The sequence below is a fragment of the Propithecus coquereli genome, unplaced genomic scaffold, assembly GCF_000956105.1.
Source record: "Propithecus coquereli isolate 6110/MARCELLA unplaced genomic scaffold, Pcoq_1.0 Scaffold214, whole genome shotgun sequence".
Lineage (NCBI taxonomy): Eukaryota > Metazoa > Chordata > Mammalia > Primates > Indriidae > Propithecus > Propithecus coquereli.
This window is the reverse complement of record NW_012146523.1, coordinates 7162464-7180909: the sequence shown is the minus strand read 5'-3', so window position 1 is coordinate 7180909 and position 18446 is coordinate 7162464. Positions and strand designations below refer to the sequence as shown.

Genomic DNA, 18446 nt, shown 5'->3' with positions numbered 1-18446 from the left:
TTTTTTTTTTTTTTTTTTTTTAATGGCATTCTAACATTTATCTTTGGGAAACCAAGAAAAAGAAAGGAAAGAAAGAAAGAAAAAAGAATTTGACATTTGTCTTTTAAAAAATATTCATTTATTAAGACTCTGACATTTGCAAATGTCTCCTTATTTTGCAACTAAGTCTGGCCTCTCTACGTGAGACATATGTGGTTGGAAATTGTCAACGTTATTAAACAGAACTCTAGATTCACTGTTAGGCAAGCAGCCTGGTGGTATGGAAAGAACAAAGGCTTTGGAGCCATTCAGACCTGGGGGAAAAGGGGCTCCACTTGCTAGCTGGGTGCGCTTGAGAGAATCACTGTAACTCCTAATTACTTACCCCTAAAATGGGACTAATATTTGGAAGGGGGATTCTGAGTATGAAATGAGATTATGTATCTGAAGTTCCTGGAACATACTAGGTGCTCAAAAAATAAAAAAGTTAGTTCTCCCTTCCTCTTTCCTTTCTCCCAGGAGGATCTGAATTCATATACTTAGCCCAGGAGCAAGGCATGGCCTTCATAAATTATTATTCTGATTTCTCTCTTGTAAAAAACCAAATTCACTCCAAAATAAAACACAGACACAAAAAAAGCACATAAAATAAATGTCTGGCTTAATGAATTACTATAAGATGAACACTCTTGGAACTACTGTTCAGGTCAAAAAATATAACTTTGCTAGCCACCCTAGAAGTCCCTTCGATTTCCCCAACTCAGTCACAAACCTCTCCCTCCCTCCCTCCCGAAAGTAACCACTATTCCTGACTTTTATAATTATCACTTCCTTGAGTTTTTTTTTTTTTGAAATGGTTTATCATCTAAGCGTGTATCTGTAGTTTTCTTGGTACAAATAATATGACTGCATACACATGGCAGAATTTGTTTTTTGAAGAATTATTGTAAAAAAAATCTTCCTACAATAATACAAGTAGAATCCTATAAAAATATTTAATCAGAAACTAATCAAGTAGGAAACATCAGATAAATACATGAAGTCCCTCTACAATATAAATGAAACAGCCTGGCCTGTTCAAAGTCAATGTCATGAAAAACAAAAAACACACTAAAGAGGAAAAACAATCAAATTTTTAAAAATTTTTTAAAATTTTTTAAAATTTGTTGTCCTTGACTGGATTCTGAATTTAAACAATAGACTCATAACTTTGGGGAAATTTGAATGTGGACTGTAATGTGTGTGTGTGTGTATATATATATATATATATATATATATATATACACACACATATATATATATATGTATATATATATATACACATATATATATATATACACATTCTGTGTATATACATGTGTATATCTGTGTCTGGGTGTTTGTGTACATACATACATACATATACACACATACACATACACATACATAGAGCGAGAGAGTGAGAGTGAGTGAGAGAGAGAAATCCTAGCCATGACACTATATATACGGTTTACGACTGTAGAGTTCAAAGATCTTATCCCATTTTCTGCATCTTTAAAAAGTTTTGTTAGCATGTTGCAAGAAGAATATCTTGTCACCCTGTCATTTAAAGTGTGGTTGCCAGACCAGCCGAGCCTGGGAACTTAGTGGAAATGCAAATTCTCAACCCTGTCCTAAACTAGCTGAATCTGCATTTAAAAGTCTGTTAGGTGATTCATTCACACATTAAAGTTTCATAGGTACTGCTTTAGCAAAAATAGAGGATTGTTCTTTGTACTCTGCCACAGAGAAGCTTCCTTCTTAAAAATAAATTTCTTAGTGGCATTGTTTGCAAAGCTCTGGTACAACTGTATTCAGTACTAGCCAGAGAGAAAATGATCCCTGAGAATGTTCTAGTCAATTAACTGGTGGAGGAGTGCAGAATGAGATATGATTCCCCATCCATCATCCCAACAGAAAGCAAACAAATTCAGGCTAACAAGAAAAAATCATTTAAATTAAACAACACAAGGGCAGTGAGTTCATGGGGTATACAGGATTTAATTTAACTTTCAGCATATTGACAGTGCTGTTTGACATTCTGCACAGATTTTGAGAATATTTTTTCCCCAAATGATGAAAGAAGTCTTCTCTCTGACCAATGTGATTGTTTTATTCCAATTGCACATATTTCAAAACTAAGCTATTCCTCACCACTCCCAATCCACTCCACAGTCTCCTTTGTATTATTTCCTTCTTACCTCTCTCCCCAACGAAAGAGCTTTACATGTAGTCTCTAATCCAGCATGACAACCTCTTCTGGAACACTTCTGAGAGGTAGGTGTAAAATCTCTGGCTGAAAATGTTACAATAGAGGGACACCACTCCCCTGTTATCGTCCCATAATCAAATTTCAATATAGCTAACTGCAAATCTATTTGGATAAAGTCTAAACTTTGGGATATTTAAAACATTATTTCTTATATTAAGTCAAATGTAGCCTCTTTGTACTTTTGCTTACTGTTCCTCATGCTGCTCTCTAAAGCAAAAGACAACAAAATTATTCCTTCTTCTATGGGATGAGAGTTCTTAAACTCCTGTCGCACATTAAACCCATATCCCTAAATCATTTCTTTTTCAAGTGGAATATCTGTGTTTCTTTTAATTACTTTTCAAAATATATATTTATCAGACCCTGAAGTCTGATGTATTTATCAGACCCTAAAGTTAGCCTGTCAGGCATACAGCACCCAATAAATGCCAGGACCTTTTTTCTAAGTATCCAGTGATCCATTCTCTGAAACCATTCTTGCTATTTAAGATTCTCCATGATGTGTTTTGCCAGACCCAGTTACAACACTCAGAATGTAATCTGAGCAGCAAAAATTACAATGAGAGTCGCACCTCCTCTTCTACTAAGTGCAGTTTAAGACTACTGACGGTTTGTTTTTTTGTTGTTTTGTTTTGATCCTTTCAACCACATCATCCTGATTTCAGAATGACCTTAACTCACCTCTAAACCTCTGAGTCTTTACCACATGAACAGATGCCAAGCGAGCTTTTTGATAAGTGCTCCTTTGCAATTGACTGTTTGAACCTACATATCTGACTTTACATCTACCTGTTAAGTTTCAGAAAAATGGTCATTTCAGGCAATTAAAACCCTGATTTGGTCTTTGCTGTGTTAGGCATCCCTTCCACTGTGCTTTTCATCCTTCCTGCTCTTCCTTAGGCTATAGATTCCTGCTGCTTCTGTTGCTCTGACTTTAGAAGGCGGGCAACCAGCATAACAGGGTGCCTACTGGATGCCAGGCTTTGTCCAAGAAATGATGGCACATCTGTCCCTCCACAGACAGAGCCTTGGGCCATGTATATGGTCTTTGGAGCACGATTTTTTCATTTTCTTCTCTGTGTTAGTCTCCTGACTACTAAGCTTGAGTTTTCTTAGGATCCCCCACTGGCCCTGATTCTCTGATTCTTTTTCTGGCTTCCTGTCTGGATTGTATCTTGTTCTCTATCTAGAGGCCCTCATGTTCTCAGGAAACCTGAAAGCAGAGATGCATTTCTCACTTCCGCATCTTCTGCAACAGGGAGACTAGATGCTTAAGAAAAGCACATTAATTATTCATATTATCAATACCTGTTGGGCCACCAAAATACATCCTCTCTTTTCTTCCGGCTTTCCATGGGAACCACAGGTTTCTGCAGTGCCCTCCCCACCTGAGTATCCTCACCTCCTAAAACCATGCACGCTGCCTCCCTGATCGCTGCATTGTCTTTGCCAACATAGTGGCCCCCAAACCTTGTCATCTAACCTCTGGGCACATTAAGGTTTAAAATGTGCTTTCCCTTAATGTAGAATGTAATCGGTTTTAAAACCTCAGATGCCTATTCCCAAAGAGGCCCTTGACCTCGTTCTGAAGTAACTGCTTGTAAATTGTAGAAAACGCAATAATATCCTGTAGTAAAGAATCCTGTTATTCCTCAGGGATGGGCTAATATCGGTGTGTCTTTAGCTTTTTCCTCTTCTAACCTTAGAAGGCTGAATTCGGCCACTTCCTGTGTTGGCTGCCATTCTCTAATTGTTACTGTCTCTTTCCAGGTTATATGGGGAACACGATGAAAAATATAAAAAGATTTGGCAGAATAAACTGTCTCGAGTCCAGTGGTTTTCACTGTTGGCTGCATATTAGAATATCTTGGGGAATTAAAAAAAATTCCTGATACCAGGCCCCAGACCAATTAAGTCAGAAACTGTAAGACCCAGTTAATGAGTAGTTTTTAAAGCTCCTCAGGTGTTTCCAATGTGCAGGCAAGGCTGAGAATGACTACATTAGCCTGGCGGGAGAAATAGGTATTTTGAATAGGATGGGGCCCAGAAAATGGAAGGAATTTTAATGATTGAATTTTGGATCAATTGTTTTTAACTTTGAAATCAACTATATCCTCTAATGAGGCAACAAGATATATATATATATATTTTTTTTAAAGTAGAAAAACAAATATAAATTATTTCTTTGAAGTTAACTTTTTAAAAATAAACAGAATAATTGATGATAAAATTGATAATTTACATTAACAGGCAACATACAAGAGTGAATTAGGGTCAGAAAAGATTTCCTAAAGGCAAGTCAGCCAGATGTCCAAACAGTGGTGAATATAGCCACAGGAATTTTTAAGGGTAAAAACGAAAGTCAACCTCACAGTGGCTAGCTAGCTCCCTGAGGTTTTTCCTCCTGGTGGGACACTGGAACACTCACAAAGTAGCAAAAGTCTCGGTAGACCCTTTTTGCCATTGCCCACGGGTGTGGGGTTTATGGAACACATGGAAACCACAGTGGCAGAGACATGAGACTGAAGAGGAATCCCCAGAACCTCACCGCAATGCCGGCAGTATGTATCCAATTGTTTTATTGGCCACTCATATCCAGTGGATGGAATTCAAGACAATCTGTGTCCACACTGGATTTCCCTCTGCCATGATTCATATCAGAATGAGATTCTAGAGAATAAACATTCGCAACCAGAAATCACATCTGGTCTCAGGGCATCTTGTTTACTTTGCTGCTTAGGGGGGGGGAATCTAAAAAAGCGAGTTGCTTTGTCTTAAGTCACTTCAAATGCAGTCTGAGTTTCGCTTGACTGAGTCACAATGCCATCCAGCACGCACAATCTTTATTATTTCCTTGGCCAGACACGGGCCATATTGACGTAGTCAAAGCTTGCTTTTTAACTAAAGTTTGTTCACAATCGAAGGCTCCTTCAGCTCTGAGTCATCACCTCAAATAACTGATTTCTCTTCCTAGGAATGAGACTAGTGACTTTAATCCACAATTTTCTTCCTCTTTTAACAACTTTTCTCAACCATATTTCCACTTATTTTTTTCTTCTGCATTTAGACTGGAAAGTAAATCTGGTTTGTTTCTTTTGAAACAAAAATTCACAGCTGGCAAGCCAGCTATTTTGAGGAATAGCTGGCTATTCCTCACAGTTCAAAGGCAGCACACCCAGAATCCTCCAGAGCTGCCAAAGCACCATTTATTCTATTCACTTCTTACACACAAAAACTGAGCGTTTCCCCAAGAAGCCAGCTCACTGATGTTGGAGCTGAATAAACACAAAATGGGATCTGGGAGAAAGACAGAGTTTCTAAGTCTTCCCTGACTCAGAAAGCGACACAAGTCAACAAAATGTGCAAGGCATGTGATCAATACACAGAAAGGATTGCTGCATGGTGTGCGGCAACGACATGGAGGTCACATGGGCCCAGAGGGAACCAACTAGCTGAGATGTTCTGCTAGCAAGTTAAACGTAGACAGGAAACCGCGTGTCTGATACTGTAAAAAAATCATTTGTCTTCCTGCCAGAGTTAGGCTTGCAAACCAAAGAGGCTGCTTTCATTTAAAAGAAATTCTACAACAATGAGAGAGGAAGGAATGAAACTTCGTGGCTACAGAAGTCCTCCTCTTTTCCCTTCTCTCAGCTCCCCAGATTAGAGAACGTGCGTCACCATGCTAACTGCTAACACCTGCACTTAGCTTTCAGGTCAGCAATGTACGCCACTGGGTGACAGTGTACATCTGATGCTCTGCTTCCCTATTTAACCACATAGGTTAAAATTTGAGGCAGAAGTGGTTTCTACAGTCCTGGTTTCTAAGCTAGCTAGTTTTAATTGATGTATTTGCTTATAGTCCTATCCTGTTACAAAAAAGAAAAAAAAAAGAAATTAAAAAGATCTTATGCAACCTACAAATAGACACAGTGAAAGAAGATAGAGGAAAAGTCAAAATAGGAGCTGAAATTATAAAAAATGGGATATAAATGTGAGAAAACAGGGTAAAAACAGATAACCAAGCAAGGGTGTTATCGGTATAAAAATTGCATGCATATATACTTGCTAGAAGCATCACTCAGGTTGGACCCTAAGTTTTTCTGATAGTTAGAGTTTAAGAAGGAAATACAAAAAACACAATTACCTCTATCAGGGATTGGCCTGAGACCTGTTTTTGTAAATGAAGTTGTACTGGAACACAGCCGCGTCCAATCGCTTTCATACTGTCTGTGGCTGCTTCCACAGCAGAGGTGATTAGCTGCAACAGAACACTCTATCCCCTGCAAAGCTGAAAATATTTATTATCTGGCCCTTTATCAAAGAAGTTTGCCAACCCCTGCTTGACATGCTTCAAAGAGCCCTTAAGATCAGAAGCATGAGGAGAACATGCTTCATGAGGAGAACATCTTTCTAAGGCAGAGAGTTAAAAGAAACTTCTCCTGGCTTCCTCATGAAGATGACGATACGATACAGTGAACGGCACCGTCAACATTCTTTACACTCGGCACATCACTCTGATTCACAGGACTGCTTATGACGAATAGCACCTCAACACAATTCATGCGCAGGAATTTTCAGGAAGGAGGAGAATACGTGATGTTGGTACAAAACTCCTCACTCATCTAGCTGAAGCCAAAGACAAGACATTTGAATCTAATGGAATAATAGTAACTACTTACTGCCAAAATTTGTCGAATACTTGCTCTGTGCCAGGTACTGTGCTAAGTTCTCCACATAAATAAATCCATTCATCCTCAAAATAATCCTATTTAAAATACTCATTATTTCTAACCCCATTTTTCAGAAGGGAAAACTGAGGCAAAGTAGTTCACCCAAGGACAAAGAGTTTATGAATGGTTGAGTTGGGATTTGAACCCAGATAATCTCATCAGGAAAACCATGTCTTTAACCCCTACCCTATGTTGTCTTCTTGAAAGATGAGTATCCTGCTCACCAGCATGTACGTACCTCATTCCTCACAGACACAGGAACAGCGTTGCTGTTCAGCACACAGAACAGGGGGCCTCTATGTAAGGAGTGCAGCCTCCTGTGTCTGTAAGACTGACAAAAAAAGCACACACACCCAAGACGTGGGAACGTGGAAGGGGCAGGGTATTCCCTGAAGAAGAGGTAAGATTCTCTGATTCTTCTATGGTTCTCCTACGGACAAAAGGTGGGGAATTCAAGCTACTCTCTGGAGACCCACTTCTTTGTCATTAAAATGAAAAGTTTGGAAAAGCCAATTTCACGGGTTTCATTTCAGCATAAAAATGTGATAATTCTATGAAACAAGAAAACACACTTGAAAGTGGTTAGCACAGGTAAGCACATCCAGAGTAGCCTCCAATCCAGGGCAGTGATCATCACTACTGTAGTTCTCTGAGTACCCACAGCCTGGGCCACAGGCACGGTGCCACCTTGCCTGCACTTCGGTTAAGGAAGGGGTGGGCTCTTGGCCTTGCAACCCAACTGCTGAAAGTCCAGGACTCTCGTCCAGTGCTAATTCCCTGTCCTACATGGCCATAGGGCCTCTCATTTTCTAGAATAAGCAGCTTAGCTCTCCGTTAGAGGAAAGGTAGGATGGCCAGGATCCAGTCATTTGGGAGCTGGAAGCAGTCCAAAAGCACTCCTCCCTTCATCCTCCACGGGTCACCATCCTGTTTTCCATGTCCCCAACTCCAGTAGATGCTTGTAACAAACAGCTGAGGAACAAACTGACTCAGGACAACTCTTTTTAATGCCACACTGTTACTCCTCCGGGGCTTCCTGGGGCCACCAAACATCTTCAGAGACCCAATTCAGAACAGTATCTTGTAAAATCCATCCTGAAAACATTCCTAAGTGTCTTCTTGCTTTGGGAAATATTAAGGGACAGTCCCACAGATAAACTAATACAAATACAATAAACTAATATGAACATGATCATGGAAACAAAAGAAATGTTTATTGAAAAGGTGTCTCATTTTCCCTACATCCAGATTCACACCAGAACAACATTTGTAGAGTATATTTTAGAAATGAGCTTTAATATCACTGCTTAATAAGACCCACATATCACTGGAGGGTTCTGTTACAAAAGCAGATTGAGTAAGGTATGTTTAGATCATTTCCAAATCACCAGATTTAAGAACAAATTTATTCCGCATGAGCCTATTAGCTCAGCAAGCTACTGGCATAAAGTTACAAGACCTTCACCCCTACCTTGGGGAGTTCACACCAGTGCTTCTCACACTTCGGTGTGCAAATCATTCATTGAGGACCTTGTTACAAGCAGTTGCAGATGCCATAGGACCAGGAGGGCCCGAAGCTGCAGTTCTAACAAGCTCCCTGGTAGTGCCACTGCTGCTGGTCTTAGACACTTTCAGTAGCAAGGGTTTTGACCATTCAGAAGAGGGGTGTTCCTTGGCATAGAGTGTTCTCCTTAACCAGGGGAGGAAGGAAGCAGGCAGCCTGTTGTGCACCGGCCACTGTGCCGGGCGCTCCCAGTCTCCTTGAATCCTGCAACAACCGCAGGTACCATGATCAGCACTAGTTGGCCAACACTGGCATCACTATTCAAAGAGAAGGCCTCGTGGCCCAAAGCAAGTTTTCCATGGAAAAAAAGAAGAGAGAATGAATCCCTTTGGCAAGTACAGAACTGCGATTACCCTAATCACTGATCTGAAAGGCACTTGTGAGTCGTTGCAGTTTTATTTAGCTGCTTCCTGCTGTGATTCTGAGTCAAAACAGGAACAACGTGCCTAATTTGTAATATTATCCAACAATGTCAGGGATGTGGTTAGCTTTGATTAGAAATTCTAGACCCAGCATGCTCCCCTTGCCTCTGTGAAGGCATGTGGAGAAAAAGAGAAACTGGATGGGGCAGGGATTAACACATTGACTGCCACACTAGAAAAAAAATTTTTTTTCTTTGGGGCCATGGTGTTTTATTGCTAAAATAGAACAAAAACTTCAAAAACAAAACAATCCTTTCTAACTTAATGAAAAAAAAATTTTGTTGTTTTCCATCATGACTTACATGCAATTAAATTGTCAATATTAATTGTAACAATAAGAACATCAACAAGTAAGATTTTCATGAACCAACTGCAGGGTTTTGCCCAGGGGGCCACCCGTCATGTAACATATCTGCTACAGCATGGCAGTGTGAGTTGACTACACACCATGTGGCTCCCAAGGTAAAGAGACATGTGAGTTACACATGCTTCGTGAGGCCTCGGGCTCAAAACAAGCGTGTGTTAAATACAACTCACATGGGAATTTATGTGTCGAAACCAAGCAAGCCCCTCCAAAACACTGCGGTGTGATGCCTAGGTCTCTGAATGTTCTGCTCGTTTATCACGGTCAAAACTCAACTACAAAACCTCAGTGTTGGACCAAACAAAGGCTAAACAGGCCTGGCTTCCTGCAATCAGACAAGCACAAGTCCCCAACCCTATAAAAAGCCCAAATACTCCCAACAGCTAGCAGATAGTGACCACCTATGATGTGCCAGGCACCGCTGAAGCACTTTACATGTATTAATCTACTCAATCCCCATAATACCTCCCACTCCCTTTGTAGTTCCATTTTATAGACCAGAGGACTGAAGCACAGAGATGTCAGGTCAGGTCACCGGCCTAAGGTAGCAGAGCCAAGTACGCAGTAGAATAGGCCTTAAACCCAGGAGACCACCTCTGGCTCTCATTCTTGAGCATTACACTAGACTGTTTTCCTCATACCCAAGACAGCAGAAATCATCTCCTTGCTCAGTGTTCCGCAAATTAAATGTCTTTACTGCACTTGGAAACCATTTATGAAATGAACAAAACTGAGTGGTTGTGTTTGATTCTTAAAGGTTCAGCGAGAGATCAATAACCACATCATGTCTTTGCAAAGTAGGAATGTCATTCGCAAGTAAACGGCAGCTGTTTGCTCAGGATCCTTTCCTATCCCACGTCCTGTGCTGGCTTCAGTCCTGGTGCCTCTCAGGACTTGTCTGACTGACAGCTGTCACCAGGCCATCAATCATGACCAATCCAAACACCCTCTCTTCTAAGTGGAATTTTATGTGTTGGTGAGTACAGGGGTAGATTCTGAGCTCCTCAGCATTCTACACAAAATCTTTTGGCAAGAGGAACTCTTCAGAGACAGGAAGGGAGATGCGACGGTCAGAGAGCAGCTGTGAAAGCAGAGCTTGTTTTATTCTAGTTATTCCTCTACTCTGCCTGCCCTTGGCCACTGCTGGGAGGCAGGGGACCAGCACAAGGGGGAGTTCAGGGGCAAGGGTAGGTGCCTGGTTCAAAGAGAAAAACAGCAAGGCTTTTTAACTCTTTCATTCTAGAACAATGGTTTTCAAACTCAAGAAATCTAGCAACACCTTTCTGGAATCCCTATGTTCTACTGCAGCTCAGTATACAGGGCAGGTAGAGGAGGGCTGCCCCATCCCTTCACCCCCAGTTCTGCAGAGCAGCCCCTGACGCCCCTTAGAAGGCAGCTTTCAAACCCCCTACTAGGGAAAGCCAGTGTCGAGAGTCTGGAGACAGTAAGCTGTATCCCCAGCTTGCCACTAACTAGCTGAGTAATGGCACGCAAGTCACTTAACTACTGTGTTCCGGGTTTCCTCCATCGTCAACGCCAAGTAATAATCTAATCACCTTGCCGGGATTTAAAAGGATTATCTCAATGCATCTTCAGTGCATTTTCTGTACCTGTCTCATGCATAGGAAGTAAAAGTGCCTCAACAAAATGAACAAGACCATAGGCATGTAAGTCACTACTGCAAGCTGACCTCCAAGATCCTGAAATGAGTGGAGATGGGAGGACTAGAGCTTAAGTGCAGGCCCATCCTCCCACCAAACCACCTGCCAGGCCTCACAATCACTCACGGCATGGTATACAGACAAGCTACCTGGAGTGGCAGAAAAAATTTATGGTAAATGGTGCAGAGATTTAACATTTGTTCCTCTTTTTTATTGTTAGACTAGGCTTGGGTGTCTGTAGAGGCAGAGGAACACAGTAACGTCTTGGCATCAGAGGCTGGGGAGCATTCTTCAGAGATGCCCATTCTTCAGCAGATTGAGGTCATGTCCTTCCTTAGCTAAGTATTTTAATTGGAAGTCACAAAATATAGGAGGAAAACAAACCAATTTTTAAAATAACATTAAAAATCCCAGTGACAACCACAAAAGGGCATGAGGAAACTTACTGTGAGTCACGGAAACGTTCTCTATTGACTGTGGTGGCAGTTGTGTGCACTTGTCGCAATGCAGCAAACGGCACTTTTTAAACGGGTAAATTTTGTTTTATGTATATTATGTGTCAATAAATATGACTTTTAAGAAACCTCAATGATGTGCTTTATCAAATTCAGGATGTATCCATAATTCCATGCAGAAAAATCTCTCCGGAAGAATGGATGGTCAACTGTTAACAATGGCCCTGAGGGACAGGGAAATTAGGAGATGAATTGGAAGAAAGATTTTCTTTTCCTTGTACCTTATTTTGTGGCATTTGAATATTCTTTTATGTGTATATATTATCTGTTTAGAAAGACAGAAAAAGAAACAGAGAGATAAAGAGAGGAAGGAAGGAAGAAAGGAAGGAAGGCAGGAAGGAAGGAAGGAAAGAAAGAAAGAAAGAAAGAAAGAAAGAAAGAAAGAAAGAAAGAAAAAAGAAAGAAAGAAAGAAAGAAAAAAGGAAAGAAGGGAGTTGGGGGGTGGTTGGGGGAAAAAAAGGAAAGCAAGGACAAAGGAAAACCTTTATCGGTTTTAGTGTCATGCATAGCCCATTATAAATCCTACCTCTGACACTTTCTAGCCATTTGATACTGGACAAAGTTAAAATCTCTAAGCTTGGTTTTCTCGTGCATAAATGGGGATACTAACAGTGCCTACCCTCATGGGAGGGCTATGAGATGAAATGAGGTCATGGCTTGGGAAGGACTGAGCACCCTGCATAGCAACAGTAGGTTTTCTCTGAATATTGGCTATCATTAATGCTGGCACCAGAAATAAAGATGTACACTTAAATTTTGTGGCTCAACATTTTTTTCTTATAAATTTAATAAAAATGGAAGATATATATAATTATCATTCATGTGTGGCTGCAGATCAGAAATCTGGCAATGAGAACAGTACTAATAATAACTAATAATGAGTACTAATAATAATACAGTGCAACACACTCTACAGCCTTTGTGTTTGCCATCTTGTTTGACTTGGAGTGGAGCAACAAAAATTATTTCAAGAGTTTTCATTCCTTAGTACAAAGAAGAGATGGTGGCAATAAGAGGAGAAATGGAACACAAAAGGTTGCTCCTAATATCTGCTTTTTTAGGTGGGGGAAATATCCTACCACGGAGAAGAGAGATGCTTAAAAAGTGAACACCACCCACCCTGCCACCCACCCCCACAGCATTTTAGAAGACTCTGAAATCACCCAGACATTTGAGTCATCAGCTATGTGGGGGTTCTTGAACTGTACAAGGGGAAACTGTCTTCATGCTAATTATCTCACTTCATAAGGAAAGAAATATTAGTCGGAGAATAAATAAGAGGGGAAATATGATGGATGCCCATGACTATCACCTGAGTTGAAATACTCTGAAAACTTAAGTCATTAATAATTTGAAGGGCTTATAGTAAAATATATATATCCAACTTGCAGGCCATTTATCAACTTTTATCCTTTTGGATGAAATATACTCTTTCATTTTAGACAAGCCAGTATACAGAATGAGAAAAAAAGTTTCATAGATGGTAGTTAACATTCCTGAATATTCTACTATTAGAAATTAATTCCTTTGGCTTAGCACGGGTCTTCTTTTAAAAGGTGAACTATTTGAGGAAAGTTGACATGTTAAGCCAGATATCAGGTGTTACCATACTTGGTGTGATTTAATCTATTTACATCTTCCCTCCTAACTCAAATCACATAAGGGAAATGAGAGAAATGGACCATTTATAGTATGAGAAAATAGAAAGGAGGAGAGATTTAGGAAAGTATTGCCCTGACAAGATGTGCATACCTGCCTTCAGTTCACTGAGAAGCAGAGGTGGGAAGCTGGACAGGAAGAGGCAGAGAATGGCAGTAAGGGAAGGACACAGAGAGAGGAAGAGTTGGATTTGCAGGGCTGCTGGGCACCAAACACAAAACATGAGAACTTACCATTTCCCACAGTTGGGACACACATGGTAGCAGGAATAGTGTGTAGACCAGCACTTGTGTTCCAAAAGAATTTTTCATTAATCAGACCTATTTTTGACTAAATTAACCCTTCTGCACTCTGAATTTATATTTCTAGGTCCCAGAGAATATTATTTACACTATCAAACTGGCAAAATTGAAAGACGTATCCATCTCCAGGGTGGGAGAAGGTATGTGGAAATATACATGCTCACATATCTTGTTTGGGAGGAGAATAATTTAGTAGTTGTTATTCAAATTTAAAATATGTGTAACTTCTAATCCAGAAATTTCACTTCTAGCAATCTATCTTGCAGACATATTAACACAAATATTTATAAGATATTTTTACAAAGGTATTCAATGCAGCATGAAGTGGAAAACTGGAGATACCTAAATAAGCCACCAACAGGAGAATAGTGAGATCAGTCATGGAAGATAATATATATTATGGAATTGTAGACTACAATTAAAAGATGTGCAGTGTATCTATATGTACTATCTTGTTAAGAAGGAATTGTAAAACTGGTTGGGTGAAAAAAGTGTTGCAAAATAGCATTTAAAGTATGATCAAATATTTGCACTGAAAGTGAATGAGTGAATGGAATGGATGGAAGGATGGACAGATGGATGAAAGGAGGGAAGGAGGACAAGAGCTAGGGAGGGAGAGGAAGAAGGGAGAGATAATAGGAATTAATAATAGAGACGTGAGTACATTCAACAAACTGTCAATATAGATTATCTGTTGGTTTGGGAATGAGGAGATGAGAGAAATGTACTTTCATTTTTAACTTTCACTAATTGTTGGATTGTTTGAATTTTTTATAAGGAACATATACTACTTTTATAATTAAAAAACACTGAATGGGCCAGGCGCAGTAGCTCACGCCTGTAATCCTAGTACTCTGGGAGGCCGAGGCAGGTGGATCACTCAAGGTCAGGAGTTCGAGACCAGCCTGAGCAAAAGCAAGACCCCATCTCTACTAAAAATAGAAAGAAATTATCTGGACAACTAAAAATACATATATAGAAAAAATGAGCCGGGCATGGTGGCGCATGCCTGTAGTCCCAGCTACGTGGGAGGCTGAGGCAGGAGGATAGCTTGAGCCCAAAATTTTGAGGTTGCTGTGAGCTAGGCTGACGCCATGGCACTCTAGCCAGGACAACAGAGCCAGACTCTGTCTCGGGAAAAAAAAAAACAAAAAACACTGAATAGTTTTCCAGATTGAAGGAATATTGTGTGCCTTCCTTTCAAGCTGAATGAAAGCTGAACTTCAAGGATGGAGGTTAACATCTAATCTAGTCTTCCCCTGGCTTCATGGGCAAATTCTGGCTCACTATTTTCCCTCCGCATCTCAAATAGGACCAATGGTAAGTACACTGAAGAAAAATCCTATAAATATGTACACAAAACTACTTCAGTTATAAAGAAAGTCCCCCTCCGGGATCAAACAGCCCCTGCCAAATCTCTAGACCAGTGGTTCTCAAATTTTAGCTGGATCAGAATCACCTGGAGGGCTTGTTAAAACACAGTATTTCTCATTTATTTTGGGTGCAGGGCCTGGGAATCTGCATTTCTAACAAGTTCCCAGGTGATACTGATGCTGGCTACTCCAGGGACTATACTTTGAGAACCACTGCTCCACGTGAAAGAAACTATTTGGTGAAGACAAGTAATAATGTGAGTAACCGGATTTGATAAGGACCAGAACCAACCCCGCTACTTCCTAAGCATCAATTTCCCCCAGGCAAGTGGGTTCCTAATCCACTCTCCAGCATCAGCCACAGGATGATAGACCCTATGAGACTGCAGACCAGGCACGCAAAACATCTACATAGAAAATGTCCAGCCCCAGTCCCTTAAGAGAAGAAAACTCACCTTCTGAGAAGATGATGTTGTCATTGCACTCATCAGCACTGCAGGAACACATAAAGAAAGTCTCGCCAAACTTTTTTTTTTCCTTCATAATGCACTTTTTAGAAGCAGCATCTTCCAGAATAAAATCATGGTAGGGGAGCTTGGGGTCGTGGCAAACTGTCTCTAGCGTTATGTTCTCATCATTCTTTCTCCTAGAGTGCAGTTCATTTGGCGGTGGGGTGAATGGGGAGGAGAGAAAGAGAAAGAGAGAATGAATGACATTGTCTCTGGACAGAAAAGCAATCTGGACTATTTTTCCTTCATGAAGCTGTTCCTAACAATGGCAGCTGGTTCCTGTTCTCCAACATTAGCAGGTTGTCCTATAGTCTCCTGTGCATTTTCTGCTCATTTATGTTTTTCCTTTGCTTATTTTCAGAACCCACTTGTGATTATAAATATGATGGCTTTCCCTGGGGGCAGTCCTGCTGGAGAATTTTGCACATTAAGTCTTCATTAAATCATTAAAGGGGAGAGCAAGGGAAAAAAAGAACATTCATAGGTGCTCAGGATAATTTTAAACCTTCCATCCTAAATGTACTGCAAGGTTCTCATCACATCCCTAGTTCACTGGGGAGAATCTGTCCTGTCTAACTAAACCATTCTCAAAGAGCATGCCTGGGGAAGTAGTCACAGTTCCTCTTTTTTTGTTTGCTGGGCCCAGCAACAAAAAAAGGGGCATATTCCATGTCAGCAGCTGGTTCTGCCAAGAAAAACAGGAAGAAACATCCCAGATAAAGAAGTGCAGTTTCCAGAATTATAGAAAGGAGCAATAGAGAAAAAACAATTAAAACACATAGGAAAGAATCTCAGGGTTTCTTCATTTACGGTTCAATGAAATATTTCACACTGTCATAAACTGATTACTTTTACATTTTGTGTCCCTTTGCATCACATATTTGGAGACTAATTCAGCTAAGGGCTCAGAGAATCTCTCACCAAGTATTTTCCTTGGGCCCTAGGAAAAAGCTCAGTTGGCTCTAAATGTACACTACATTTTTAAATGACATGATTAATGTTCACTATTATAAATGCAAAAGCCAAAATAAAAGTCTGACATCCTTAGAAAAGGGCATCACCTCTCTACCCACTTCCCTCTGCTCCTCCTGGATGACTCTGTCCAACACCAAGGTTAGTCTGACATCCTCCTTCCCATCTCTGCCCTTCTCAGATGCAAAACCTGTTGTCTGGAATGGCATTCTCTATATCTAGAGGAAGAGCTGAGGGAAGGACTAATTAGTTCCAGTTTTGCTAGTGTCATCTTCCATGAAAAGGATTCTAAGCCCATGTATGTGAGGGCACACACGGGCCAAAACATGCGTGTGCTCACTCACTACCTCCACCCCCAACACACACAAGCTCACTGCTCACAGCAAGGAAAATGGAAGGCAGACTGGAAGCAAGAGGCAGCTAAGACACAACTTTCACCTGGAAAAAAAGTGGGCCATCCCCATGAGAGAAAGAGAGAGTCTGACTAGTACCACCTTCTTAGTACTTAATTCAAGGACACTAAACGACCATATGCCAGCAAGGAGATATAAGAGCGAGAGTGTGGGTGAGGACAGCCCAACCAGGAATGGAGCCAGCGTTTATGATATCCATGTGGCTCAGAGTTGACTCTAGCACAGGCACATATGCCCGTTTGTGAAAGAGCTCAAGGAGTCTTGAACTAGAACTCCAGAAGGCACGAGAAGAGTAAGCCCTCGCTCACTAGGTCCCTGCTGTCACAGGAAGAACAACAGTCAGAATGCTTACCCTAGGCTGGCTATCAGGGCGCCAAATGAAACTAAGCGAAAGTTGACATGATCATACAACAAATGACGTATATTTTAAAATCTACCGATTCTTAACCCCAAAGCTACTGGGCAGTCTTTGCAAAAGTTGTGGCCACGGAACAAGGGCACCTCTCTCCCTGCCCCCAACGGTTGTGTGTGTGTGTGTGTGTATGCGTATATAGGTTGCTTTTTGTTTTTGGTAATAAAATGAAGGCATGCTGAGTCTTCTACGCTCCCAGGAAAAAGTATGGTCCCTTTTCCTTGTGAAGATTCTAGAGGCCAAAAAAGGAACTATGAGCCATGAAGTATAGCTGCTCTGCAATTACTGGGCAGTTCTTTCAGAGCCTCTTGTTTTCCACCTCCTAGCTGCTCAGAAAACTAAAATTGCAGAGAGAAAACAACTATAATCCCCGGGCCTGGGTAAAGTCTGTAACTGCTTTCTCCACTCACTCCTGTAAGAGTGCGTCCTGCCAGGCAGAGCTAACTTTTCAAAGCATCTTTGGATACAGCTGAGCATAGAAAGGATAAATACAATGAAGTAAATACAGACTTCTTTTTGTGCCCTGCAACATTTACTCTGAGCCATTGAACAGGTTGTCAGTATCTATGAAAAGAAGAACCACCATAATAAAATGAATTTTGGTTTTAAAATATTTCTATCCTTGGAAGAGCTTAAGCATTTTACATGGAATGGGTGCACAGTTGACATTAGATAATGAACGAATGAATCAATGAATAAATGAAAAGAACACTAAAACTAATAAAAACATTGGAATCCACAACCAGAGTAGAGCCTTTTGATTTCCACCTTTGGCTTTTTTTTACAATAGCTGCTTGTCTTAGTTTGGGTTTCCTAGAAACAGCCTGAGGCTGCGAGAGTTCTGTGCAGGAGGTTTTCAGAGATGCACCCATGAGGGATCGGAGGAAGTGGTATTGCACAGAGAGAGAAGCTGAGCTGCAATGCGGGTTGCACCAGAAGCCTCAGCTGACCCCCAGGAAGCTCTGAAACTGACATGGTTCTTCAGAGTTGTCCCAAATTGAAGCAAAGTGGCCATAAGATGCTGGCTGCCCAGTAGACCCTCCCCCAGAAGAGGGTCCAAGGTGAATGGAGCAGCTCCCACCAGTGGAGCTGAGTCCCTGCTGAGACTTAGGGGTGATCCCCCAGCAGCCAGCGTTCCCAGTGAGTGAATGGCCCAGTCCTAAAGAGGAATCACGGAGGCACACCACAGCAAGCACGGCTCTTCCCTTCTCGTCAGCGACACCCCTGCTCCACAGCAGAATTTGCCTTTGCCAAGGCAGGTCAGAAGGATGTTCACCGTGT

General features: G+C 41.0%; 1 protein-coding gene across 3 annotated transcripts in view; it reads right to left on the bottom strand.

Annotated features, from left to right (window-relative positions):
• Nucleotides 1-18446, bottom strand: part of TGFBR2 (transforming growth factor, beta receptor II (70/80kDa)) — an 86308-nt gene that overhangs the window by 29777 nt on the left and 38085 nt on the right. For all 3 annotated transcript variants that reach the window (XM_012644565.1, XM_012644566.1, XM_012644567.1), the window contains one exon: nucleotides 15315-15505. In XM_012644565.1, coding sequence (XP_012500019.1) covers nucleotides 15315-15505 — 191 coding nt within the window. The remainder of the gene's footprint in view (nucleotides 1-15314; nucleotides 15506-18446) is intronic.